This window comes from Ambystoma mexicanum, chromosome 10, assembly GCF_040938575.1.
Source record: "Ambystoma mexicanum isolate Mex_15411 chromosome 10, UKY_AmexF1_1, whole genome shotgun sequence".
NCBI classification, from domain to species: domain Eukaryota; kingdom Metazoa; phylum Chordata; class Amphibia; order Caudata; family Ambystomatidae; genus Ambystoma; species Ambystoma mexicanum.
Window position 1 is genome coordinate 269088002 of NC_090932.1, and position 26388 is coordinate 269114389.

Here is a 26388-nt window from a genome sequence, read left to right on the forward strand (position 1 = left end):
GACCCAAACTCCAGGAAGATCCTCTGGACTCCCATGAAGCAGGACTAACCAAGCCTGAGCCGCCTCAACAGAGTGCTGGACCAGAGTGCTGGACCCCAAAAGCAAGGAAAGTCCAAAAGGTATCCGAGAACCGCAGTTGTGTGTAGAGGAGGTCCCAAGTATAGCCCGCACTCCAACCGTCCATTTTGAATTACCAGGAACGTTCACACCGAGATATGCGACGTATGATGAGCAAATAAACTAGCAGAGAGCCGCAGTGGGGCTCTGTCCAGTACCTATCGGAAGAACAGCACCTGTTGAAGTACCAGTACCCAGGAAACCCTGGACAGTAAGGTATCCATTGAGGAAGCCATATCAACCAATAAAACGAAATGAAGTTTGTCTAAATACAGTCCTTGAAGAAACCAAAAAGGTCTTAATGGAAGACTGGTGACATCACAAGAAACTGGACTGACTCACAAATAGAAAAAATGACGACCAGAGAATGACGTAAAGCGATGAAATGCCATGAGACAAGGATATCGCGAACCTAAAGTGAAAGGACGATGTCAAATGTAAGAAGCTTAAGCCATGAGCAAAATGAAGATATTCAACCAAGTTTACACATGTACATATGCTTGGACCCGCAAGAAAGCTAAGAAAATCGTGCGGCTTGCTATGCTTAGTAGAAAGATAGTGTGGCAAGCGCCACTATACATAATCTACCTCAAAGTAGTATGTTATATAAGTATATTTACACTTTGCACAAGCAGCAGAATCAACCAAAAGGTTACTAACCTATGTAGGGAAACCAAGAATAGAGCGGCATAAACGAAACTCAGCAGAGGCAAATCACGCCTGGAGAACCAAGGTCGTATCTGTCAAGATGGACGAACAGTGGCTACAATTAATTGAAGCAAAGAACAGAATATACTGCTCTGAAGGGTCAAGATAAGCCGAAGGCAGGAGGTGTGTGAAACGAAAATAAAGAGGCAAATTCACAGTGTCTGAACCACATGACCAGCCGAGTGAGAAGTAGTAAGCCTTTCACACCTACGCATGGAGCCTTATCGTACCCATCCCTCCTCAACTTTCTCAGATCAAGAGGCAGACACGAGGCCAAACTACAAGGCAGTAATTGACACACGGCCACTAAGGTGATGAATGGCTGTATCATAAATTGAAGGAAAGCTGGGGTACATACTTACTCCCTTCACCTGGCCTCATTATTCTGCATGCTTCCAAGCGAACTGGAAAAGTACGGGTGGGGTTGGTGTAACCCAAACACAAGGGACAAAGTAATCTAGGGTCCTATAGTTAGTAGAACCAATGAGAAGTCGTACTTTTAGTGATGTCTACAGTAGCCAGTTTGAAGGTAGGGCTTAGATGCCCCACGTGACAGTGTTTACCAAATCCCCTTACTCTGTTACCATATACAGATATAGTACCTATAGTAAAGTTACCTTTTCCAAACCAATAGAAGTGTATGCCAACTTTTAAGTTTTACACATCGATGAGGTTTTAGTATAAATGTGTTTTCTATGAAGTTCGTGGAAGTTGTGAAGCGAGAAGGAAGATCACGCATCCGCTGATGTTCAAGAGACTCCCCGTTTTTTGTACTTGTCATTAAACGGACTCCCTTTGCCAAACTGTTGAGTTGTCATTATTGATTTGGTGTAAGAGTATTTAATCTGCACCCCCATCCATCTCATGGGTGCTGCTATCTTGTCTTAAAGTGCTCCTGGGAAAACCCCGGCTATGGGCCGGTTGGGGGTCTCCAAGCACAGGTGCTAGTCGCGAGAAGCTGAAACCACAAAGTGCCGCTGATCTGCACTTTGCCCATTGCTGCCACCGACCTTCAAACCATGGTGCAGGAATTCCCTGACGTCCTGCCTCTTGTCCCTACGCCCGAGACCCAGGAACAACAGGATCTGCCATACTACAACAGGAACAGAAGCCAGCTGGAACAAATTTCTTCAGACCTAAGGTACTGTGAGCTAAGGGGTACTTGCCTCTTGTTGTGTAGTTTGCTTGCCCTCCGTTGAGGTTTGAATTTACTGCCTTTTGTAGAGTTGCTTGCAGCTCAACCTTTCACGAGCCTCCCAGTTTATGGCCCAACAGTGATTTCTTTTTTCAACAAAAACTCTCTATAACATTGTGTAAGACCTTTTGCATACCTTCAAGAAGAACTTCAGCTCCCCTAGACTTTGCTCAATTGACTTTGGCAGTCCTGGCTATTTGATAGGCGCTTCTAACCTCTGATTGTTGTGATGTGTCCCTCCAAAAATTCATACATTCTTTATTTGTATAGCTGGAAAAGGGTTCATCTCTATTGCATTGGGGGTTTAAAAGTACTTACCTGTTTGAGAAACTTGTTAACCATGGTTTCTTCCTCTAACCTTTTCCTTTTTGACACCAAACTCAGTATTGCTTTAAATGTACCAGTGATATATCAATGTCCACAGTGTCCTAGTTATTGAAGTCACCCGGGGGTGTAGGAAGTGTGTGTGCCACCCAAAAGGATATCCGATTTATTGAAACAGTGTGTATTTTATATTTTAAGTGTTACATATTTGCTCCCTTCTAAAGAAGGCTCATTCAAAATGACTTAAATTAATAAATAATTGGTTAATCAAGAAACCTTGAGTACACATTTTATTTGGATACTTGTCACTGTGAAACTATGTTACAACCTTACAGCTCACATTGACCCCTCTTGAGATAAGCCTGGCTGCTCAGTCACTCTACCAACTTGTGTAGTAAATGCTTATACCAAAGGGTGGGTTAACTATTGCCAAGAGGACAAGGCTGGTGCAATCTCCCACAGGGTACTGCATACAATCTTGCCTAACAAAGCTCTATGTCCAATGTGGGTGCGGAGTGCAGTTGAGATGTGGCTGCCTTCGTCCCAATGCAAGAAGCAGTCTGGCAGCAGAGTTTTGGACTCTTTGTAGTTTTAGTTGGTAGGCCAGTGTACCCAGATAGAGGGAGTTTGCATATTCAAGTCTGGACCTGACAATTGACATAATAGCAGGCAGTCTGTTGGGGGTAGGTGTTGTAAGGAAAGATGCGTCTCAGAAGCCTGTGGTGGAAATGACAGAATTTGGATGCATTATTGATGTGGTGAGATAGAGTTCGCTCCAAGTCCCTTATGCAGCCAAGGTCTTTTACAGTGGTGGTGGTCGTGGGAGCACAAGTGAGGGTGCCAGGGAGTTTGTTGTGGGACTAGAGCAGTTTTGCTGCATACCTATTCCCTGGGTTCAGAAGGAGATCGTTCGTCGTCATCTAGCTGTCAATGAGATATGCTGCTAGGTCAGGACGAGGGTCAAGAGATTTAGGAATTCCCTTGTCATCTGCATAGTTATAGCAGGTGAGGTTGTGTTGGCTGAAGATCCTGGGCAGAGGGGTCATGTAAAGGTTGAAGCGAAGGGGTGAGAGGCAGACACCCTGCGGTGCTCCAGTGGTCACTGGGCGTGCGGTGGAGAGGAAAGTGGGGAGAAGAGTGATTTGCCGTCAGTGAGGAACAAGCAGATTCAGATGAGTGCTAAATCGCGTATTCCTAGAAAGTGCAGTCTGTCAAGGAGGATCATGTGGTTGATGGTGTCGAATGCTGCCAAGAGGTCAAAATGAACAAGTGCTAAACATCCTTCTGAATCTTGTGTGACAGAGTTCAGTGTAGTTTAAGTTCTGTGGCGAGGACGGGGTCTAGGAGATTGATTCCACGAAACCATTCAGCTGTGAGTACGCAGTGCCGTCGATGAGCTTTGCAAGGAAATGGGTACTGGATATGGGCCTGTAGTTGATTGGTAGGAGATGGTAGAGGCAAGCTTTTCTGAGAAGGAGGTTTACATGTGCAGTTTTTAAGGGCTCTGGGAAATTGCCAGAGGTGAGGTAGTCCTTAAGAATGGACTTTGCCAGTTCAGCACAAGTGGAGGTGAAGATTCCTTTGAGGAGCGAGCCGAGACAACTGTCGAGGGGAGAGCCATATGGTCGGCTGTTAGATAGTAGTTTGACAAACTCCTTGCTCGAGGGTTGAAAGAGCAGAACAAAGGGTTCTCTGGAGGGAGTGCGGGGGAGATTTATGGGGGTGTGGACGTTTGATTCATGTAAGGAGGGTGTTGGGCAGATGGACAGTTGGCGGTGAGGGTGGTTATCCTGTCTAGGGCTGTTTTGTGGAAATATTCAGAGAGGGAGCTGCAGAGCATTTGAGAGGAGGCAGTCGGGGCTGCTGTGCAGAAAAGGTTCAGGAAATCTAGGATGATCCTTTGGAACTCTTTGCTGCCACCACAGCAGTTCATGATGCTTTTATTATAATATGCTTTTTTGACATTTCGAATCTCGGATTTGTAATTTTGGTGGTGGTGGCAAATACTGATTTGCTTTGTGGGGTTCTGGAAACTCACCATTTGAGTTCAAGGGAGCGGCTATAAGTCTTCAGGCGTGGATTAACCACTTAGGAGTAGGTCATTTACGGGAGGGAGCAGACTTGGAAGGGGTTAGGGGGATGAAAGTAATTTAGCCATGAGTCGAAGAGCTCTATGGGTAAGTGTCTATCTGTGGTCTGGAATGAGGGGGAGGGCGCATAACAGCGCCTCAGACAAGTCTGGTAGTATCTTGACCATGTTCCAGCACTTTAACTGAGAAGTAGGTGTAGAGGAGACCTTGGGGTCTGTGGCAGGGGTGGGGTTGGCCTCCGTGTGAGGAGAGAGAAAGGTATGGCAGACCGGTCTATCCAGATGAGGGGTTTAGGGGTGGATGCGGAGATGAGGTTGGAACAGCTGGAAATGGTGTGAAGGAAGTGTCCCGCATTGTGCACGGGTTCTGCGATATACTGGGTGATAATGAGCGCATCTCGGCTGTCGATCAAGCATAGATTCATGGAGTTGTTGAGCAAGCCTGTTAGGCAGAATTTAATGCAGTACCCTCTGGGACCACCACACACAATTAGGACTACAGGTGTAAGCCAAACTAACCTTTGGTATAAGTCTATACCACACCGTTTTTGGTAGCGAGCTGAGCAGCCAGGCTTATCTCAAAGTGAACGTGAGCAGTACAAGTAGTTACACAGAGGACTTTCAATCACAGTGGTTCAAGTAAACACTTCTACTCAAGGTTTCTTGGTAAAAACACTTATTCATTTATTACACAATCATTTAGAAAACATTTCACTAGCAGAAGACAACTTAATATTATACAATAATACAGACTTCAATACAAAAAGATTTTGAGACCGATTGAGCTCACCTGAAATAGGAGCCACATGGCAGTTCAGTTACTTGGAAGTGAGCAAAAGGGGTAAGGTAAGTAGAATAGTTCACATACACTTGTTAGACAGTGCAAGTGCAAATAGTTTCAGTTCAGCAGAGGAGTTCAATTGAAGTCAATAGGCCAGGCCAAAGTCAATGGGCTAGTATTCTGGATAGGAAAGAGCAGTTCTGGTATCAAACAGTAAAGCATTCGCAAAAGTTCTCAAAAGTAGTTTAGGCGAAAAAGAATCATATGTCAGGCCACAAGCTGATGAGGCCTGTAAGTTGGGAAAGTTTCACGAACTTTCAGAGCGAGAGTGGCGTTCTCTCAATCAGGTTGGCACAGTACCTTAGTATGAAGAACAAAATGCAGCTGACGACATTGGTTCCTGGCAGGTCCAGCAGATCTCTGTTCATGTGCCTCAGTCATGGGACAAGAAGGACGACGTCAGGGGACTCCTGCACTGCGCAGGATCGTTGAAAAAGCAAACAAGAGTCACTTCACTAGCTGTAGATTCAAGCACACAACCTGGTATGTATGCCTCACCCTGGTTATTCCTAACCAGCATTGAGAATGGTATCCAGGTGGCTTACGATATAATTGGTCTCACCAACTCAAAGGAAGAAGTCGTCCTTGAAGGGGCTTCTCTGTTGAGATGATCTTGGCAATTCCGACCTGCAGCAGGGCTTCACCGGGCAGACCAACGGTCCAGGAGTTGCAGCAGCCGTACTCTTCCAGCTCTTCTTCAGTTCTTTCGTTCCAGTGATCGACTCCTTTCCTGTCCAAGAGACTCGCCTTTTAAACATTTTTCTCCCTTTCATTCCAGCCTAGCTGTCACTCACCCAGCAGGGTGGCTGTCCTTGCCGGACAGTCAGCCAGCCAATCACACCAGAGTGCATTTGGGTCTCCTAGGAGACTAAGCACATGGAGTTTCGGGCACCTCCCTCACTTCCTGCCCACCCCAGACACTCAGGCGCCAGAGGAAGTCTTCAGTCCTGAAGCCTGCCAAAGGTGTACGAACAAAGGGACCAAACCTGGTTTGGCGCGCAGAGACAAACTCTAGAAGGACCTTTCCAAAAAAGAAATGGCGAAAAAAGAAGACCGGGACCTGTTTAAACAAAGGGGCTTAAGGCGCCATCTTGAAAAACATGGCTCCCGTGATTTTTAGCTACCGGTGTTCGCTGTAGGGAAAAATCATGGTAGTTCGATGTAAAACCACTGCCACATCCATTTCGATAGAAAAGGGTAGCATTTGACTGCTACATGAGTTTCTAGACACAGGGGATACTAGGTAACCCCTCCAGCACTCTATATGAAGATGGTGTGTGCTGGGTCTAGGTATTTAAAAGATTAGTAAAGTCAATTTAACCTTACGTTCTCTGGGAAACAGTTTATCCCAGAGAAGGTATTTAAACCTTTTGGAAGTCTAAAAGACATCCCTGTGTCACTGCACTGAAGGTGCTGTGTAACACACATGAAAAGATGATGCCTATGGAGTTTGTCAGACTCCACAACCAGAAGAAACACAGTGTACCAAATCACATTAAAATACATGAGAGAGTGGGGAAATAGGGATCTCGCTTCAGATTAAAAAATATGGCCTTCAAATTCCAGTTGCTGGGGGTCTCCAAGGTAGAGGGAATTAGCACATTTCTGAGAATTCTCCCTAACACTCGACTTCCTGCCTTCTCAGACACTGGAGCCAAAGGATTTGCGCCAAAGAGAAAACTTCCACTAAGGTCGTTTAAGCCTAGAATGGCAGGGGAAGTCCTCAGAAACAGCATTTACACAGGAAATGGAAAAAAAGCAGCCCACCATTTTATCCGAATGGTGTCCTTTCTGTGCATTGCCGAGGCCGATTTAACAGCCTGCGAGTAATCAGACTAAAAAGTCACTAAGATAAAAGCACTGCCACCAGCCATTCAAGTAAACTTGCAATTGTAACAAAAATGCTACAGGTAAGCAAGCAAGGGGATACATTGTATTCCCCCCACCAGCACTCCAAGCCCCAAAGGGCAACCCGACCTAAGCCGAAAAGTTATAGGAAACCAACTCCAACCATACACTAAGGAGAGACATAAAAAGGTCACCCCCAAAAAATTAAAAAATTAAAATAAAAAGAGTAAAAGACTAGGTGAGTGGAAAGAGATTTCCCTTCACCTAGGGACACAGGAAAATAATCGCCAAGTCCAAGAAAAAGGTTGTGGGTTAACACATGTCAGGAAGATTTATCACAAATATGAAACTTGCCTAACAGTATTTGGTCAGCCCTAGCAATGCATATCACATCTTGCATATCTTTGTAATAGTTTGTAAATGTACGCTCTGTTCCATATTTTCACCCAATGCAAGAGTAATTTTAATCTAAGATTAGGAGTTATTTCAGTTGGAGACAATTCCATCCCAACAAGAATTGTAGGAGCACTTCTAGGAAGACCCAATAAAAGTATATAAATTCTGTTTTCCTTGCATTCTAATTATGCTACATTTTTGCGCCCCGATATTTCAACGCCATACATGCTCTAGCTTGTGCACTATAAACCTTGAACACCTGCATTTATTTTTTAAGTCGTTTGGACAAATTCACCACCGACCCATTCTTCCTATAATAGACTTCTCAATCTGAGCTGACCAACCATTGTTACTATTAAAAATTACAGCCAGGATTCCAAGATGGGCGCCGGCACAGAGTAGACGTGCGGACAGCGCTTCCCAGGCCCCAGCTGCAAAAGGTGTCCACCACTCCACCAGCATTCCAGAAAAAACACAAGGGGAGGCCCCATAGCACAGAGAACCTGCGGAGGAGAGGCAGTAGGGGGAAACAAGAGAACGCTGCACTGCGGGCACAAGGGCTTGCAAGCTGACCTTGGCAGCCCTGGCTGAAGAAGCAAAGGAGGGGCAACCCACCCAACAACGGGCATCGGAGGAGCGGAGCTTGGGGATCCCCCTGAGGACAAGGAAGAGAGCCACTGCATGAGCCCCAACAAGAAGTGGAGCTGAGGGAGTCCCCTCCTCTGGAGCAGAGCTGGAGAGGGACAGAGCCCTAGGGAGCAGAGGAACGCCTGTACAGCAATCCCCAGACGAGAGGAGAGAAGCAGCGGACCCCATCAACGTGCTGTGGGGCCGCAGCGACCGGAATCAGGAGAGTGAGCGGACCGGAGGAGGAACGCAAGAGTCGTCGTCTGCCCCAGGGACCAGAGGAGCTGTGGCCGCGGTGAGGGCAGCAGAACCCCCACCCCCAAGAAGCAGCCAGCAGAGAGAGGAAGCGACTGGTCAGGCCCCCCACTGCCCACGGTACCAACGTGAAGACTGCCCCACGACCTGAAAGGGGTGCTGACCAGAGCCCAGAGGCAACGGCAGAGTGAGCGATGGTGAGTGTGAGGGCCCCGGAGGCAACACGCAGAAGCAGGAGGAGCCCCCAACCACAGAGGACTTGGAGGCCCATTGAGGCAGGACGTGGGGAGCACTCATAGGGACAACAAAGCACCTCTCCCCCCCCCCCCCCCCAAGCACTGACAAGCAACCATTAGAGCCCGCCAGAGCCTAACAGCAAGGCGCCAGGAGTGGAGACCACCAAGAAAGGGGGGGGGGCCTCAGAGGCTGAATGCCAGGCCCCCGGCTACCCCCTACTCCACAAACACCACTGCCACAAAGACTCCCCAGGAAGAGGCCACCAGGCCCATATAGGCAAGTTGAGGAAAGACGAAGGGGGAAAGGCAAGAACCCCACAGCCGCACCAACATTATACCCCCATGTAAGGGGTAACACGACATGAGTCAGGCACCTAGTAGAACCCACTGCAGGGCACATCCAAGGAGGAAAGGGGCTGCAGCCCCAGCAAGGTGAAACAGGAGAGCAGCGCCAGAGGCCAAAAGGGAATAAAGGGGTCCGGCCGACGAGTCTGCCCAGTTAGGCCCCGGCCCAGAACGAAGAGAGAAAGCCCAGAAAGAAGAGAGAAAGCCCAGAGCAGAAAGGCAGAGCTGGAGGGAGGAGAGCGGGGGTGGGGGGCCCTTTGAGAGAGCAGAGAAAACAGCACATGCCCCAGAACCAACAGCGGTCATTCAGACAAACATCTGAAAAAGAAACCACAGAGAAGGCAAAACCACCAAACCCGGGAATACCATGGCTACGAAAACGAAGGGGAGAGTCGGCATGGAGGCCCAGACCCAGGGAGATGCACCAGACACGCTCCTCAATATGTGGCTAATACAAGACGTGAGGGAGATAGCCAAACAACCTGGAAGGAACAAGCGGACGCAGCACCCCGGAGGATATGGATGGATCAGCCCAGATATCGCGATGTGACTTCAGCGGAGAAATGCTTGCACTACAGAATAACCTGGCAAAGGCATTTCAAGAACAATTTCAACTCATGAGGTCGGCCTTAAGCACGGCCCTAGGGGAAATACGACAGGACAGAGGACAGCTGGGGGAAATAACGGACCTCCTAGAAAAAGGGCTGCAAGAAGTGGATAGAGGCAACATCCAACAGCGAAGCCATAGAACGTCTCGACCTAGCCTCGCAGAACTAGAGATCCAAATGGAGGACATGGAAAACAGAGCCCACAGAATCAATATAAGAGTGAAGATGCTTCCAGAATCAGTGTCGGGCAGAGAACTAAAAAGAGGTTCAGACCATTTTTGCTGAGATCTTGGGAGAGGAGATCCCAGACTCCATAGAACTGGATCGCATCCACAGGGTAGGAAGGATGAGTAAAGGCCCGGCTGCATTTGCCAGGTATGCCCAAAAGGAAACAGTCCTGCAGGCAGCAAGAAAGTGGGAACCAATAATGTATAGGGGACAACAAATAGCATTCAGGACCAACAGCACACTAATAAAGAGACGACCGATGGGCCCAGTACTCAAAGCACTCAACGAGTGAGGGATATGATACAAATGGACCTTCCCTTTTGGCCTCGTATTTGACTGGGAAGGAGGACAAAAACACATTACCTCAGTGCAAGAAGGGGATGACATTATGCAACTGGATCTGGACGGGGTCCAATCGAGTGTCGGAGCACATGCCACAGACAATAGACCAAGGCCAAGACCATGGGAGTGGACCACGGTAGGAAAGAAGAGGAGAAGAGCAAAGTGGAGTGGACAGCCCCCAAAAAACAAAGAAAGACACGGGTGGTGAAACTGGAACAGGGGAACAAGGAGGCTCCTGAACGTCAACATAAGGGTGGTGGACCTCGAAGGGTGGTAAAGGGGCAGGGTGGAGGAGGTAAACGTCCTGGAACTAGAAGGGGCAGGTATGCCCGAGGAAGGCGAGGAGAAGGAATGGGAAGGGCAAGGGCTTCCAGGGGTCGGGGGGGGGGGGCTGGTGCAGGGAGGGGGGAAGAAAGTGTACCAAATGGAGAAAACTGACGGAAGCGCTGACAATGCTGGGGAGGTGGAGGGGCAGCAAAGTGGAGGCAACGGAAGCGACTGGGAAGGCCGGGAAGAGGTCCCAATCAGAGGGGCAAAACATAGGGGGGAGAAGGAACCTTTAGAGGCAGTAGATGCATTGGACTTAAGTGGGCGACACAATGTTAGGGGTCTCAACACTACCCTGAAGAGGACAAAATTAGAGAGGCTCACCAGAAGAGAGGGCATAGATGTCCTGGGATTGCAGGGGACTCACCTGATGGTGAGGGACCAGGGAAGGCTAAAAATGAGAGGCTTTAACCAAATCCACGCCTCAAGTGGCACCAAGAGAGGGGAGGTGGCATCTGCAGAGGCCAAGTGCAGTAGATATGTAATGGTGAGAGGAACGTACATGGGGGCCAAATACACAATTGCATCAATCTACGCACCAAATGTTGGGCAGGACGCATTTCTGAGAGAATTAATGGGAAAACTAGAGGATTTCGCGAGAGGACACGCTCTTAATGGGAGATATTAACCTGGCATGGCAGAGGGGCAAAGATAGATGGGGAGGAAGGACCAGGGGGAGGGGGAGCCATGGCCTCAGTGGAACTGCATGAAAGGATGGAACGAACTGTGTTGCGAGACGTGTGGAGGGGGCTGAGGGGAGAAGAGGAGGGATACACTTTTTCTTATCGAGTGTGCACGGCACACAATCCAGAATAGACTATCTGGATATCTCGGCTGCTTCTAGGCAAGGTGAGAGAAGTGGAGGAGGGACCTCTCGGAATAGCCAACCACAAACTGGTCTCCATGACAGAGCTTTGGAGACAGAAGCATAAGATCTGGGGGCGGAAATGCCCGGGGGCACTGCTAAGAGACCAGGTGATTAGAGGATATTGAGACAAAAATGAAGTAATTCTTCAAGCTAAATAAAGCTACAGAAATGAGGGAAAGCACCAGATGGGATGCATTTAAGGCCACAATCAGGGGGGAACTCATTGCTGCTAAGGACAATAGGGACAAACAGATGAAGGCAATTGAGAAACAATTGGAAGTTGAAGCAGAGACGGCTAAGAGCAGCAAAAGAAAACCTCACGAGGGGAGCACAAAGGAACTATGGACAAGCGATAGGGCAACTTGTGATCCTATGCACAAAACAGTAAGGGGGGGGGGGGGGGCACTCTTCTGTCATGCAACGGTACTATGCAGAGGCCAACAAGGCGGATGCGCTACTGGAGCGTCTACTGATGTTACGCTCACCTGGTCTCTGCGGGGATGTTGGGGTACAGTTGGAGCCCTCCCTGGACTTGGCTCCCCTGGATCAGTTCTCTCCCCCAGCAGCTGCAATGTAGACTGCTCCGGTTGCTGGTACGGCCCCTGAATTCTTGTAAGGAGGAGCTCTTCTGCTTATTAGCAGGGGCGCCTTCGGTGGACCTAGTTGCTTCACTGGTCCGTGGATGTGGCGGTCCAGACCGGCTGGGACCTAACCACTTGGAAGGTAAGTGTTCTTAACAATGATTATCGTCCGAGTTCTTATACAATGTCTTTTCTCTCCCCAATAGGTGTGAAGATGACTGCATGGAGTCGCAGTGTTTAGAGCGAGTCCAATGGTGCCCAAGAGGATAGCGAAGCTCTCAAATAGAAGGTAAGTTGTCTCTCAGGGTTGAACGCAAGGCTCAGGTGTTGCGCAGCCAAGTGTAAGTTATTTATGCAGTTTCTAAACTTGTGTGTTCTTTTCTCTTGCAGGAATGCCCTGGCGATATCAAGCGGGTAGCGGCTATCAGAAGACCTGTCCGCGGTTGCTGGGTGGATGGCTCCGTGAAGATGGATGGAAGATGAGCTCCCTCGTAGCTGGACGTACGGAACAGGGGAGGACACGCTCCGACTCCGATGACTATGGGAATCAGATAAGATGAGAAGCGCTGCAGGCGATGGAGTGCAGGAGACAGGTAAGACGCGCTTTCACAGATGGTGTAGCTGGAGCCAGGTAAGATGCGCTTTCGGCCATGGTGTAGCTGGAACCAAGTAAGATGCGCATCGACCGATGGTAAGCTGGAAGTAGGTAGGTTGCGTGCTGAAGATGATGGACTGGAACCAGGAGGATGCGCGTCGATGAGATGAGCTGGAAAACGGGTAAGGCGGCAGTAAGCGTTACGCTGCAGAAAGCAGACTAACGCGAAGCGCCAGTAGGCGGGCGGGCTGGCCTTAAATAGGCTGGCCGTGGCCCCTCCCTTTGGCCCCACCTTGCCACTCCCAGAGTTTTTTGCACATGCTCCCGAATGTTCTCCAATTGCCACGCCAGGCCTGGATGCACGTGCCTTAGGTACAAAGTGTGCAAAGCACACTTTTGCATGAGCCTGGTGCTAGAGGCGCCAGGACTGGGTCCATTGGGACCGTTTAGGTTATAAAAACATGGGCCCTTGTCCAGTGGCCATGACATCAGAGAGGGGCAGGGGCGGAAAATACGATTGCATCCTTAACAGATGGTAAGGGAGGGCTCCTCACACGTGTGGAGGACATACAGGAGCGCCTGGCGGGATTCTACGCTGAACGTTACGCGTCCCAAGACACCCAGAGCCAAGGACAAGAGTGTTTCCTTGAGAAGCTCAAACTACCTCAAATAGATAGGGAAGCCCAAGAAGCTCTGAGCCAACCCATAACGGAGGATGAGGTGAGGAGGGTGGTGACGAAACTGCCTCCAAATAAGGCGCTGGGGCGGGATGGCTACACGGCAGCCTTTTACAAAGCATATGCCGCCACACTCATCCCATACATGACAGCTGTTTCACTCATTTAAAGAATTGGGCCGCATCAACCACACAATGGAGGAAGCAAAGGTGACTTTGATCCCGAAACCCCATAAAGATCCCACAGAATGTACATCCATATGGGCCCATTGCTCTCAAACGTGGACGCAAAAACATATACAAAAGTATTAGCCAACAAGTTGGAGGGACATCTCCCCGAACTAATACATCTGGACCAAGCAGGATTCGTATGGGGAAGGCAGACAGCGGGTAACATCCGGAGGCTGGCACACTTGATAGTAAAGGTAAGGAAAACAAACACCCCTGCAGTCCTACTGGCATTCGATGCAGAAAAAGCATTTGAACGGGCGCCGTGCAACTGTCTAAGGGAACAAAACAGGGGTGCCCGCTTTACCCATTGCTATACGCAATATACTTAGAACCCTTTCTCCAGGCAGTACAAGAAAAGGAGGAGATGAGGGGAATACCCTTCTGGGGGGGGGGGGGGGGGGGGGGGGGCAAGAACAAAGTCACAGCCTTCGTGGACATGATGCTAACAATAATGAAACTAATCTATCAGGACAGCGAGGACATTGTTAGACCGGTTTGGGGAAGTGTCGGGCCTACGTATAAACATAACTAAGTCGGAGCTAATGAACCTCTCACTAGCAAGGCAAGATGGGGAGGCCCTGAAAGAGTCCACTCTGTTTGTCTGGTCCCCAAGGGAGATTAGATATTTGGAAATTCACCTCACCCCAAACCTAGCAGGATGGTACAATGCAAATTATCCTCCACTGTTGAAGGAAATCAAAACGGAGTTCCAGAGATGGAGGAATCTGAGAATATCATGGATAGCGGCTGTGAAAATGGTAGTTCTCCCCCGACTCCTATACTTGTTCCAGCCAATACCACAAGCACTCCCAACAAGCCTTTTCAGGGAACTGAGGAAGTTGATAGACGAATTAATTTAGGATGGAAACAAGCCTAGGTTAAATTGACGCCTACTCGCGGCTCCTAAGAGGGAGGGTGGGGGGCTTTGGTCTCCCGGATATCCAAATATACTATGAAGCCACAAAATTAAGATTGATTAGAGAATGGTTTAAGGGAGGAGAAGGGAAGCTATGGGTGGCCATGACCGGGCAGTGGCACAGCATGACCTCAGAAGTTCTTTGACTCCCAAAGCAGCACAGGCCAGCACATCTTTACGCGAGCACCGTTACGACACTAGTAGCAGACACATGGGACAGGGTGGTTAAAACAAAGAGGATCACGACCTTCCCCTCTTCATTCACCCCTATACTTCAGAATGGCGACTTCACACCGGGAATGGAAAAGGGAGCATTCAATCAGTGGAAGGAAGGGGGTGCAGGGTCATCAGGGACCTGTTCCAGGGGGAGGTAGTCCGCTCCTTTCAGGAATGTAAACAAGACTTTAGGGTGGGAGAGGGGGAGAGGCTGAGCTATGCACAGCTGAGGCACTGGGTAATTAATCTGGACACTAGAAAATCAGCCACCGGAAAAGTAACATTTGAGAAATTCATACTGACGAATGATGGGTCAAAAGGGCTGATAACTAATCTTTACAGAATACTAGAAGACGCCACTCCTAGAACACCATGGGCATACATGCGACGCTGGGAGCAAATATTAGGACAAGAAATCATGAGGGAAGCATGGGGTGAACTATGGGGTAAAATAACGAAACTAGCGAGAGTGTTGCAACTACAGGAAGCCTGGGACAAAATCTAGGTGGCACTACGCGCCGGACTGGCTGCACAGCATGTACCCGAACACAACATCAGCGGAGTGCTGGAGGGGCTACAGGGGCAGGGCAGAGCAAATATGGTGGAAACGCCCTTTCTGGCAAGAAATACGACAGGCTTTAAATCAGGCATTTGGGACGGAAGGGGATAGGTCCCCGGAACGCATCCTACTAGCCTATAAGGAACAGGGCAAGACAATCTAGCCCAAGCGCTGAGAGAAAGCAAGAGTTGTCCTAACCTTGGCCGCAATGACCACCATAGCCCAGAGATGGAAGAACACCAGTATGCCCACTATACAAGACTGGCTACGTAAAGTGTGGGAGATAGTAGCCCTGGAATGGGCCACCTACGCCATGAACAACATACAATACCTTGCAAGGGACTGGGGAAAGGTAATGATCTTTTTGAAGGAGTACTTTCGAGCACAGTGGTGCCCCCAGCGCCTCAAATTTCTAGATATAGACTGAATCCGTGGACTCATATGCTGAAGAGCTGGATAAACCCTCAACTGTACCTGGGGAGGGGGGGGGGGTGGGATTGTTATATATGTTGTAAAACCAATAAAGAAAAAAAAATATACAGCCAAATATTGAACGTATCCACCTTCTCAATGGAAACACCAATTGTAAATCTCATATCTTGTGGATAGCCACTTCTAAGAGGCTTTCAGACCATTAGCTTGGTCTTTACAGTTGTATTGCTCATTGCCTTAGCCTTTTTTGCTGTGTGAAATTGGGTAGCTGGTGATGTAGTCCCACTGGGGTCATAGAGATTAAAATGTTATTGGTTACAATACGTTCATTAATACATTCTTCTCAGAATACAGGAGGGTACAAAATGAGCCTTAGCAAAACTTCATAGGTGGGTACTATAATGCAACAAAGCAATAGCTATACCCACCTCTCCTCTACTGGAAGAATTTTGAATTGAAGATCTGTTTGATCCTTATGTTATCACCAGTTTAAACAGACTGGAAATTGCAATACACATGAATTACCTTGGTTTGAACTGGGTCCTAAATTGATCTGGCTGAGAGGAGGGATACGGCCCTGGATGCCTTGTTGTCCCATGCCTGGCATCAGAGGTGGAACCACCACATTTTGTCCACCCTGTTGATAAAAAGGCAAAAAATATATTGGTTTCTCTTCCATTGTTGAAATTTCATAATTGAAACATGTAAAGCTTTCCAGTTTACTTACCAGGGATTTCGGTTCTAGAGCCACCATAGCATAGTTATTATATTCGGGATGAGGAGGAATTGATAAAAATGTGTGTTCCTCTACGATGTAAAAGATATATTTACACAACGATCCCGATATGTGGCTATGAGTGGAATGTGCTCGCAGAAATTGATGTTTACAGCTCGCTGAACACAAAACTAGTACTTTGTAGTACCACAAACATGATAAATACATTTGTGGTAAATCAGTGGTTATCCGCCTAATTCCTGCCAAGTTTATTTACCGTTATCGCCACTTGGTCCTGTGGGTTTGCCACTGGATTACAAGTAGTGGAAGGGTGGTGTTAATCCCCATTTTCTTTCCTTGGGGATTTTGGCAGAATTACAGCAATACTGCAAATAGCAATTCAGATACAGTAACTTCCACAGATATTTGGCCTTAAAGTGCCAGATTTACCTCGACAGAATTACATCGCTTACTGACAGGAAAAAAGCGCTGGTAACATAATCACCACCACCTTCTCCCCCGTACCGCCGAACCTAAAATGAAGCCCATTGTTACCCATGGAACAATGGTTGGGTAAAATCGGCCACTTTGAGGGGACACTGCAACATTACCCTTTACCACCCAGTGCATGAAGTAAAAATACTTTGCTGCCCAGCAAATCTTGTAGAATTCCCTTTTAAATATAGTAAAGATTATTGGCATGATGTTTACAGTACTATTGCCCTACATAACTTGTTGGGAATTCTGCTGCAAACAAGTGAGATTGGTGAAACTGTTTTTGAAAAGAACAAGATACTTACCAACTGATGAGGTTCTTCCGACTGGATGTTCCTCCAACGTATTACACATCTTTGACATGTAATGTACACAGCTGTGCACTTCGGAAACTTTTTCGGCAGAGGGTGTCCTGCGTCTATGACGTTGGGTCGATGTCCCTTGAAGGCCTCCGTCGAGGATGATTTCTCCGGATGTTATAAATAGGACGCAAAGCGCCTGTAACCTCTGTTTATGTTTTTTCGCCCTGAACGTGTGGCACCAATCCAATGGCTGACTGCACATAGCCTTGCGGAAACGTAAGCTGCAATCGCATAGGAAATTCTCCAGAGGGGCAGGCTGGGAGGGCGATGTGGAATACGTTGGAGGAACATCCAGCCGAAAGAACGTTACCAGTTGGTAAGTAACTTGTTCTTCGAATGGATTGTGTCCTCCAACGTATTCCACATCTTTGACAGACCCCCAAAGCAGTACCAGAAAAGGGAGGAGGGAAAAGAATTCAGAGTACCCAAACAGATGGGGGATTAAAGAACCGCCTTACCAAAGGCCATATCCTGACCATGGATCGTATCCAAGGAGTAATGTTTAACAAAGGTGTGGATAGAAGCCAATGTAGCTGTATCACAAATTTTCCTAATACAAACTCCTAGTTGGAGGGCTGTGGAAGTAGCCACTACTCTAGTGGAATGAGCTCTCAACCCTTCCAGAGGGTCCTTACCCGCCAATCAGTAACACTCAGTTATGGTGAAGATAATCCACCTGGACAGGGTCTGTTTGGTAACAGCCTAGCCCAATCGATGTCCAGCATATCCCACAAAGAGTTGATCGTCCACTCTGACCCTGGACATCCTAGAATTATAAAAGCTCAGAGCTCTCCTTGGATCCAACTTATGGAGTCGCTCCTCTTCCTTACCAGGATGAGGAGGAGGATAGAAAGAAGGAAGAACCTCTTTCTGGCTCAAATGAAATTCAGATACTACCTTAGGTACAAAGGACGTACCCTTAGTACAACCCTGTCCTTGTGGAACACAGTAAAGGGCGGATTAGGGGAATGTGCCTGCAATTCACTCACTCTGCGAACAGAAGTAACCGCAACCAAGAACACGGTCTTGAAGGACAATAATCTCAAGGAACAAGAGTACAAAGGTTCAAACGGAGCACCCATTAGAAATTTCAAAGCCAAATTCAAATCCCAAACCGGCACCTGGAAGGGGGACGGCGGAAACACATTAGTCCTTTAAGAATTTGAGAAATCAAAGGAATCTTAAAGTAAGAGCATTCTTCAGACGAGCTCTCAAATATAGATAGCACTGCCAGATAGCCTTTAATGGTACCTACTTGAAGGCCTGTGGGCCAAAGAAAGCAAGAAAGGCAAAACCATAGGAATGGAACACTGAAAAGGATCAACATTTTGACCTCGGCACCAGTTGCAAAACTTACGGTAACGGTACAGGGATTTTGTTGCTGGCCTCCTGGCCGAAAGCAACACCTCCATCACATCATCCGGAGGTCCCAATCCTTATATCTCAACCATTTAGATACCAAGCGTGAAGGTTGAGAGTTCTGACCTCTGGATGGAGAACCTGACCCCCCACCCCTCTCGCGAGAGATCCTCTCGGTAGAGAGGACGGCGTGGAGGACAGATGGACATTTCTAGAAGGTCCAGGTACCACGTTATCCTAGCCCAATCCGGGGCAATGAGGATCATGCGGGAAGTGAACCTCTGTAACCTCCTCAACACTTGAGGAATGACGGGTACTGGAGGAAACGCGTACAGCAGTGGGAATGACCAATCCACCATGAATTTGTCTCCTAAGTCTCCTCTCGGAGGAAATTCCCTTGAGCAGAATCTCTTGCACTTCCGGTTGGCACTGGTGGCGAAGAGATCCACTTGAAGGGTTCCCCAAAGGGCAAAGTCCTCCAGAAGGACTTCCTGAGCAAACTCCCACTCGTGATAGATTGTGCTCTGCCTGCTAAGGGCGTCCGCCGCTGCATTTTTGTCTCTGGCCAGATGAACTGCCGAGATCGAAATTCCCTGCTGGATGGCCCAGAACCAGAGTTGCATTGCGTCTCTGCACAATGGGAGTAACCCTACCCCCCCTTTTTTGTTGAGGTAATGCATGGCCACTGTGTTGTCATTCATCAGGACACTCTTCCCCCGCACAGACGCATAAAAGCCTTCAGGGCTAGCCTGATGGCTCTCAGCTCTAACAGATTGATGTGGAGTTTGGACTCCGACGGGGACCAACGACCGCCCCATCCTGTGTGGGAAGCGGCCATCACTACAGTGACCTCAAGACCCGGTTGCCAAAACGGCTCCCCCTTTATCAAGTTTCCTTTGTTGGCCCACCACAGAAGATCCTGGGAGATGGAGATTGGAATCTGAACAGGATCCGACATCTTGCCTGAGAACTGCGACCATTACATCTTGAGGACCCATTGATGGGATCTCATCTGCAGTCTGACCTCTGGCACCAGAAAAACGCAGGATGCCATGAGGCGAGCAACCTTAAGAATTCAAAAGCCAGGAGACTCTGGGCATGTTGAAACTTGTCCACCATCTGCAAAATGTGATGAGCCCTCACCTTGGGAGGCGAGCACTCCCCCAAGGACGTGTCCAACACACTGTACTGGAGCTGTTGGGAAGGCGCCAGATACAAATTCCTGAAATTGAGGGAGAAGCTCAGCCTGTGGAGGGAGTGGCAGGTGACACCGAGATGATCCAATGCCTGCTCGGGAGAATGCACACAGATCAGCCAGTCGTCCAGGTAGGGGTAGACATGAATCCCCCCCTTGCCTGAGCTAAGCTGCCACAACCACCACTAGCTTGGTGAAGACCCTCGGGGCAGAGGTCAATCCGTAGTGCAGGACCCGAAACTGAAAGTGCGAGTCGCCAGCCGGAAACCTCAGGTACCGTCTGTGCCCGGGATGGATCGGCACATGAAAGTAAGCATCCTGTAGGTCCAGAGACTCGAATCAATCCTGAAGTTGAAGGGCCTGGAGGACTTGAGAAAGAATGACTAACTTGAACTTGTCCTTCCTGAGAAGTTTTTTTAAAAAATATAAATCTTTATTAGTTTTACAACATATAAACTCATTCCCCCATCACCCCCTCCCTCCGTCCCTCCCATCCCCAGAGGCAGATTCCACATAGTCCTTTATTCCATTAATTTCATGGATCGATCACTGAGGTTCACTGTAAGTCCAATAGTCTTAGGCGCTGGGGACACCACAGTACCCGCAAGTCATCTCTGAGGAAGGCCAGGGTTTCTCCCCAGTCACTTGCGAAGGTTTTAATCTGATCATGCATAACATGTTGCCCACTCAAGAGCCACAATCTCCCATATTTTCCATAACCAGTCATGTACCATGGGCACCTCTGTACTTTTCCACCTTTGCATGATTACTGTCATAGCTGCGAGCGTGAGGATCACTCTTGCCTTTTACCGGGTTCTGGGTTCCCCCTCCTCGGTATCTCCTCTAACTCCTAGTATTTGCTCTGGTGGTCTATTGCCTCCCAGCCCATAGGCCTGTTCTTGCACCTTTTGCACCTCTTGCCAGAAAGGTTCTATTTTAGGGCATCTCCACCAGATGCGCTCTGCCGTGCCTTCCATCCCACACCCCTCCACTAGGCTCCCGAGGTCTCTGGATATATCTTATGGAGGCGGGCCAGTGTGTAGTGCCAAACAGTATCTTATACCACCCCTCTTGCAGTTGGGATGCTTTTGCTAGTTTGGGTATCTTCCTCCATAGCCTCTCCCACACCTCTCTTCCAATCTCCCTCCCAAAGATCTGTTCCCATTTCCGCATATATGGCCAGTGTTGTCTGGGCCCTTCGACCCATCATTGGATAGGAGAAACTTTTCAAACCGTGATATTCCTGGTTGCTGCCTTTTTGTTTCCGGGGTTCAACACCCAGTGCCGTATCTGTACGTACCTCAGCCTTTGCCCCTCCTTCACTCCGAATTCCCTCTTACAGTCCAAGAATGAGAGAACCTCCCCATCCCGTAACATATCCCCCCCAGCTTTTTGCAGCCCCCTTCCTGCCATTGAATGCCCCTTGTTCTAGCCCAGGTGTTAAGTCCCCATTGTTAAATATGGGTGGGGAGGGGAAGGTCGCGATTCCTTTGGTTCTTATCAAATTATCCCAATTGTCTGCCACTAATTTGGATATGGTGCTCTCATAAAGCTGCTTGGGCCTAAATTGTTTCGTGAGCCACAGGACCTCTGCCAAGTTGTGATGTACGACTGCTCTGTCCATTTTCACCCACTGTTTATTTTGCACCGATTCCCCCTCTTGGAGCCATTCTCTAATTACACACAGCTGCGTAGCCTCAAAGTACTGTTGAAAGTTTGGCAGGGCCAGCCCTCCCTCATGTCTAGGCGCCATCAATAATTGCCTACCAATTCTCGCTTTTTTTCCCTTCCCACAAAAACTAGTTGGTTATCCCTCTTAGTTCCCTGAAAAAGCCTACTGGTATCGCCTGGGGGATTGCTTGAAAAAGATACAACATGCGGGGGAACGACACCATTTTAACTGCCGCTACCCGACCCATGCACAAGACCCGTAGGTTTCTCCACCTATGAAAATCAAGCTTGATGTCCTTCAGCAGTGGGGGGTAGTTGGCAGCGTACCAGCCCTGAAGAGTTGCTGTGATTTTTATCCCTAGATATCTAATCCCCCCCAGGCTCCAAACAAAGGGGCTGGCTGTCCTGAGTGAGTCACGCATCCCTGCTTTCAAGGTCAGGTTCAGGAGTTCCGATTTGCCCATGTTGATCTTTAGGCCCGAGACCTTTCCAAACTCCTCTACTATCTTGAATAGATTCTAACGGCATGGGTGAGCAACATATCTTCTGCTAATGCTGCCACCTTCTGAGTGGAACCCCCCCAAATGGAATGCCCTATATCACTCCCGTTTCCCTTGCATGAGTGGTTCCAGATAAATTGCGTATAACATTGGGGACAGAGGGCAGCCCTGTTTTGTGCCCCTAATCAACTTAACGGGTCTTGACATAACCCCATTCACCGCTATCCTTGTGGATGGTGTTTGATAATTGGCCTGCACCATTTTCAACAAGTCCCCCCCTCCCACCCAGGCCCATCTTCTGCATGACCCTGAATAGGAAGGACCACTCCACGCGGCCAAACGCCTTCTCTGCGTCTAATGCTAACAGGACCGTGGGTTTGTCCGTCTGCTCGGCCTTTTACACTAAAAGGCCCACCTTCCTAATGTTATCAGCTGTCTGACGACCTTTTATAAATCCCCCTGATCCAGTGGATCAGCTCCGGGAGGTAGGCAACAGCCTATTTGTCAGGATCTTCGTATAGATGTTGGGGTCGATATTTATTAACGCAATGTTGTCTGTATGACGTCCTTTCCTCGGGGTGCTTGTTGGGCTTAAGAATCAATGTTAGCTTAGCTTCTTCCATAGACTGGGTTATCCTCCTTGTTTGCCGGAAGGTGTTAAACAGAGACGTCAGATTTGGGGGGGGGGCTAGCTCTGCTTTGACCATTTTATAAAAGGCTGCAGTATAACCATCCGGGCCCGGAGCCCTATTTGATGGTAGGTTGCGGATCACCCTTCGTACTTCTTCCATGATTTCCCAGTCGAGGAATTCTAGTGACCGCCTCCCAACTTTTCCCAATATCACCTTTCCAGGAACTCTGCCTGCAAGTGGGCCTGTGGGTTCTGCGATGTGTATAGGGATTCGTACTATTCTGCCAATGTTTCCTGTATCTCTCTCGCAAGTGTGACCCATTCCCCTGTGCCTTTCTTGAGAGCCGTAATCTCGTTACTAGATTTCGCCCCTCTCAGGAGGCGTGCAAAGAGTGCATCAGCCTTATTGGCTTTTGCGTAATATTTTTGATGAACTCTAAGGAGCGCCCCTTCAGCTTTTTTCGTCCGGAGGATCTCCAACTGCCCCAGTGCTCTCCTGTACTCCCTCATGGAGGCCCTGTACGGGGTTGCTCCCGTCTTTTGCCTTGCTGTCTGCACCTCCGCCTCTAGCTGATCTTCCAATACCTTCAGCTGTTTTTCCCTCTGTGCCCTTGCTGCTATCAGCTCTCCCCTAAGTGTGGCCTTGAAGGCATCCCATCTTATCTCTTCACTCGTGTCCCCCTTCCTATTTAGTGCGAAGAAGACTTAGTTACTTACCTGTAACTGTATTTCTCCAGCATTGGTATCTTTCATAGATTCAGACGGTTGAATATTCCCCATCGTCAGACTGGGAATTCTCGGTGATAAAATACTAATTTTCTTTTTTCCAATATACACACATTGCTACATAGAAATGCATGTACATAACCCATTATGGCCTATGATCCATTCTATTGTGTAGTCCCTCCATCTCACTTTGGTCCTTTATGACCCCAACCAATGAGGTGGCAGGGCTTAAGCTCCGCCCCAGGCAACCATCTTCAGATTTTGAATCGTAGGAATTACAGTATGGTGGAAGCTGCCCGTAGGAGCAACCTCACAGGGGAGGCGGGTGGGCACATGTGAATCTATGAAAGATACCAATGATGGAGAAATACAGTTACAGGTAAGTAACTAAGAATTCTCCAGCATTGGATCTTTCATAGATTCAGATGCTTGAATAGAATACCAAGAAGTTAAAACCATGCCACCATATATACATATATGCATAATACAGAAAACCTATCTGTGATCAAACCTCTACCATGCAGCAACACAACTGTTACATACTCAGGGAAAGGTGGGAAAAGGAGGTTGGTCCTACCTCATGCAAAGAGGTGGCAGAGCACTGCCTGTCCAACTGCAACTTCCTTGTTGGTATCTTCAGCCAGGCAGTAGTGCTTAGCAAACATGTGCAGAGTGCCCCAGGAGGCAGCTCTGCATATGTCCTTCAAGGCTACCCCTGCGTGGAATGCTGTAGACGCTGCCCTCCCTCTGGTGGAGTGCGCTGATGGTGGTCTAGATAGAGGGCCGCCTTTCATCTGATGGCAGTGGGTGATGCAGGATGAAACTCATTTGTTTAGAGATAGGCTGGCCTTTGGTACGCCAGAGAAAACAATGAACAGTCCATTTGAGGAGCGGAACACCTTGGTTCTCTGCAAATAAAACCTCAACACTCTCGCAACGTCCAGAGAATGTAATGCTCTTTCTGCTTCAGAGGTGTGATTCTGGAAGAAAGTTGGCAAGACAATGCGCTCAGTGAGTGTCATTTCCGACAGCACTTTAGGAAGGAACTTAGGATGCAGTCTTAAGATGACGCGGTCCTTAAGAAACAAAGTAAACTAAGGTTCAGACAACCAATCTTGAAACTCACGGATCCTCCTGGCTGATGTGATGGCTATCAAAAAGGCCGTTTTCCAGGACAAGAACTTCATGTCGCATATGTGTATGGGTTCGAAGGGAGGTTCCATGAGGGCTGTCAAGACGGTGTTCAGGCTCCAGTTAGGGACTCGCATGGGCATATGAGGATAAGTACGCATCAGCCCTTTCAGAAAGGTCTTAACCGCTGGCAGAGAGCAAGGAATGCATCTCCGGAGTTGTTGTTTACGCCGCTATGGCTGAAAGATGGACCTTGATAGAGGACAACAAAAACCCTGTTTTAGATAGATACAACTAGGGTAGAACTTGGTCAATCGAAACAGTGAGAGGATCGAGGGTAGATCTCTCTCACCACTTGGAAAATAGAGTCCACTTCCTGGTGTAGGCCACTCGTGTTGACGGGGATCTTGCTGCCCTGATGATATCCCAACATTCTGATGGTAGCTTAAGATTCATCAGTTTATGCTGCTCATGAACCATGCCTTGAGAGATATCCTCCCTGGGTCGTGGTGGAGGACCTTGTGGTTCTGTTGCGTCAAGAGATACTGCTGCACCTTGAGGCGGATCGGGGGCCGTCGGGATAGATGCTGCAGAGTCGAGTACCAGCTTGTCGCACCCAATCCGGTGCAATTAGGGTCATTGAACAATTCTGTTCCTTCAGTCTGCGTAGAACCCTCACAATGAGGGGAATGGGGGAAAGGCAGAGAGGAACTTTCCCGCCCAAGCCACTGAGAAAACATCTCCCATTGACTGATACTCCAGGTACCTCGAGGCAAACCTTCGGCACTTGTTGTCCTTGGTGGCAAAAAGGTGGATCTACGGATGTCCCCATAGGGAAAATATCCGTTGGGTTTCCTTTTCGTCGAGCTCCCACTCGTGCAATGACGTGTATTCGCTGCTTAGTTTGTCCGCTAGAACATTGTCCACTCCTGGAAGATGCTCTGCCTTGATCTGCACACTATGGTGCAAGGCCCATGCCCATAGCTGCTGGGCTTCTTGTGTCAGGATCTCGGACCTTGTGCCTCCCTGCCTGTTTGTGTAGTGCATGGAGGTCGTGTTGTCTGTCTGGACTGTAAGCACCTGTCCAGCTACTACAGGAAGGAAAGCCTTCAGCGCCCACCTTATGGCCTTGAGCTCTAACACATTGGTGTGGAGTTGGGACTCTTGTGCCGACCAAGTGACCTTGGTTTGGAGGTCCGCAAGGTAAGCGCCCCAGCCTGATAATGAGGCGCACGTCCTCAGCAGAAGGGTTGATGTCGGTGCTTGAAACGGCATCCCTTGTAGAAGATTCCGCTGAACATTCCACTATCGAAGAGCCTTGTGTAACATCAATGGAATCTGGACGACGTCCTCCCAAAATCCGAGAGCTTGCTTCCATTGGTGGTCCAAGGCCACCTGAACCGGTCTCATGCGAAGTCTGCAGTTTGGTAAGAGGAATATGAAAGAGGACATCATGCCCAGAAGGGATTTGATCTCAATCTCTCTCTCTCTCTCTTTATCAAACTCGGCGCCCAGGAAGAGAACTGTCTTGCTGGGAAGGAGGCAGGACTTTGTGTTGTTAATGGAGAAACCTAACTCTTTTAGGAGGTTGATAGCCCTTAAAACTGCAGAGCGAGCGCTCGCAGCGTAACATGCTTTTATCAACCAGTCATCCAAGTATGGGAAGACTTCTGCCACATTTTGTGAAAACTCTCGGTGTCGTTTCAGCCTGAACGGGAGCACCCAAAACTGAAAAAAAAGCTCTCCCACTGTGAACCTGAGGAACTGCCTGTGGGCTGGATGGATTGGTATATGGAAGTATGCGTCCTCAAAGTCTAAAGTGGCCAAGAAGTCGTGCTTGTTTAACCAAGGAAGCACTCCTTGCAATGCTGCCATTTTTAATTTTAAGCGTTTGATAATATTTGTTGAGTGCCCTCAGTTCCAAGCTGCGTCTCCATTGACTGTTCTTTTTGATGAGGAAGAAGCAGGAGTAGAAACCTTTTCCCCTCTGGTGGTACGGCACCGGCTCTACCGCTGCTTTCTGGAGCAGTTTTTGAACTTCAG

The 26388-nt window shown here is 48.5% G+C and overlaps 1 protein-coding gene across 2 annotated transcripts in view; it reads right to left on the reverse strand.

The window, feature by feature from the left end:
* WDR33 (WD repeat domain 33) overlaps positions 1-26388 on the reverse strand; it is a 935332-nt gene that overhangs the window by 86902 nt on the left and 822042 nt on the right. For both annotated transcript variants that reach the window (XM_069617826.1, XM_069617825.1), the window contains exon 17: positions 16086-16197. In XM_069617826.1, coding sequence (XP_069473927.1) covers positions 16086-16197 — 112 coding nt within the window. The remainder of the gene's footprint in view (positions 1-16085; positions 16198-26388) is intronic.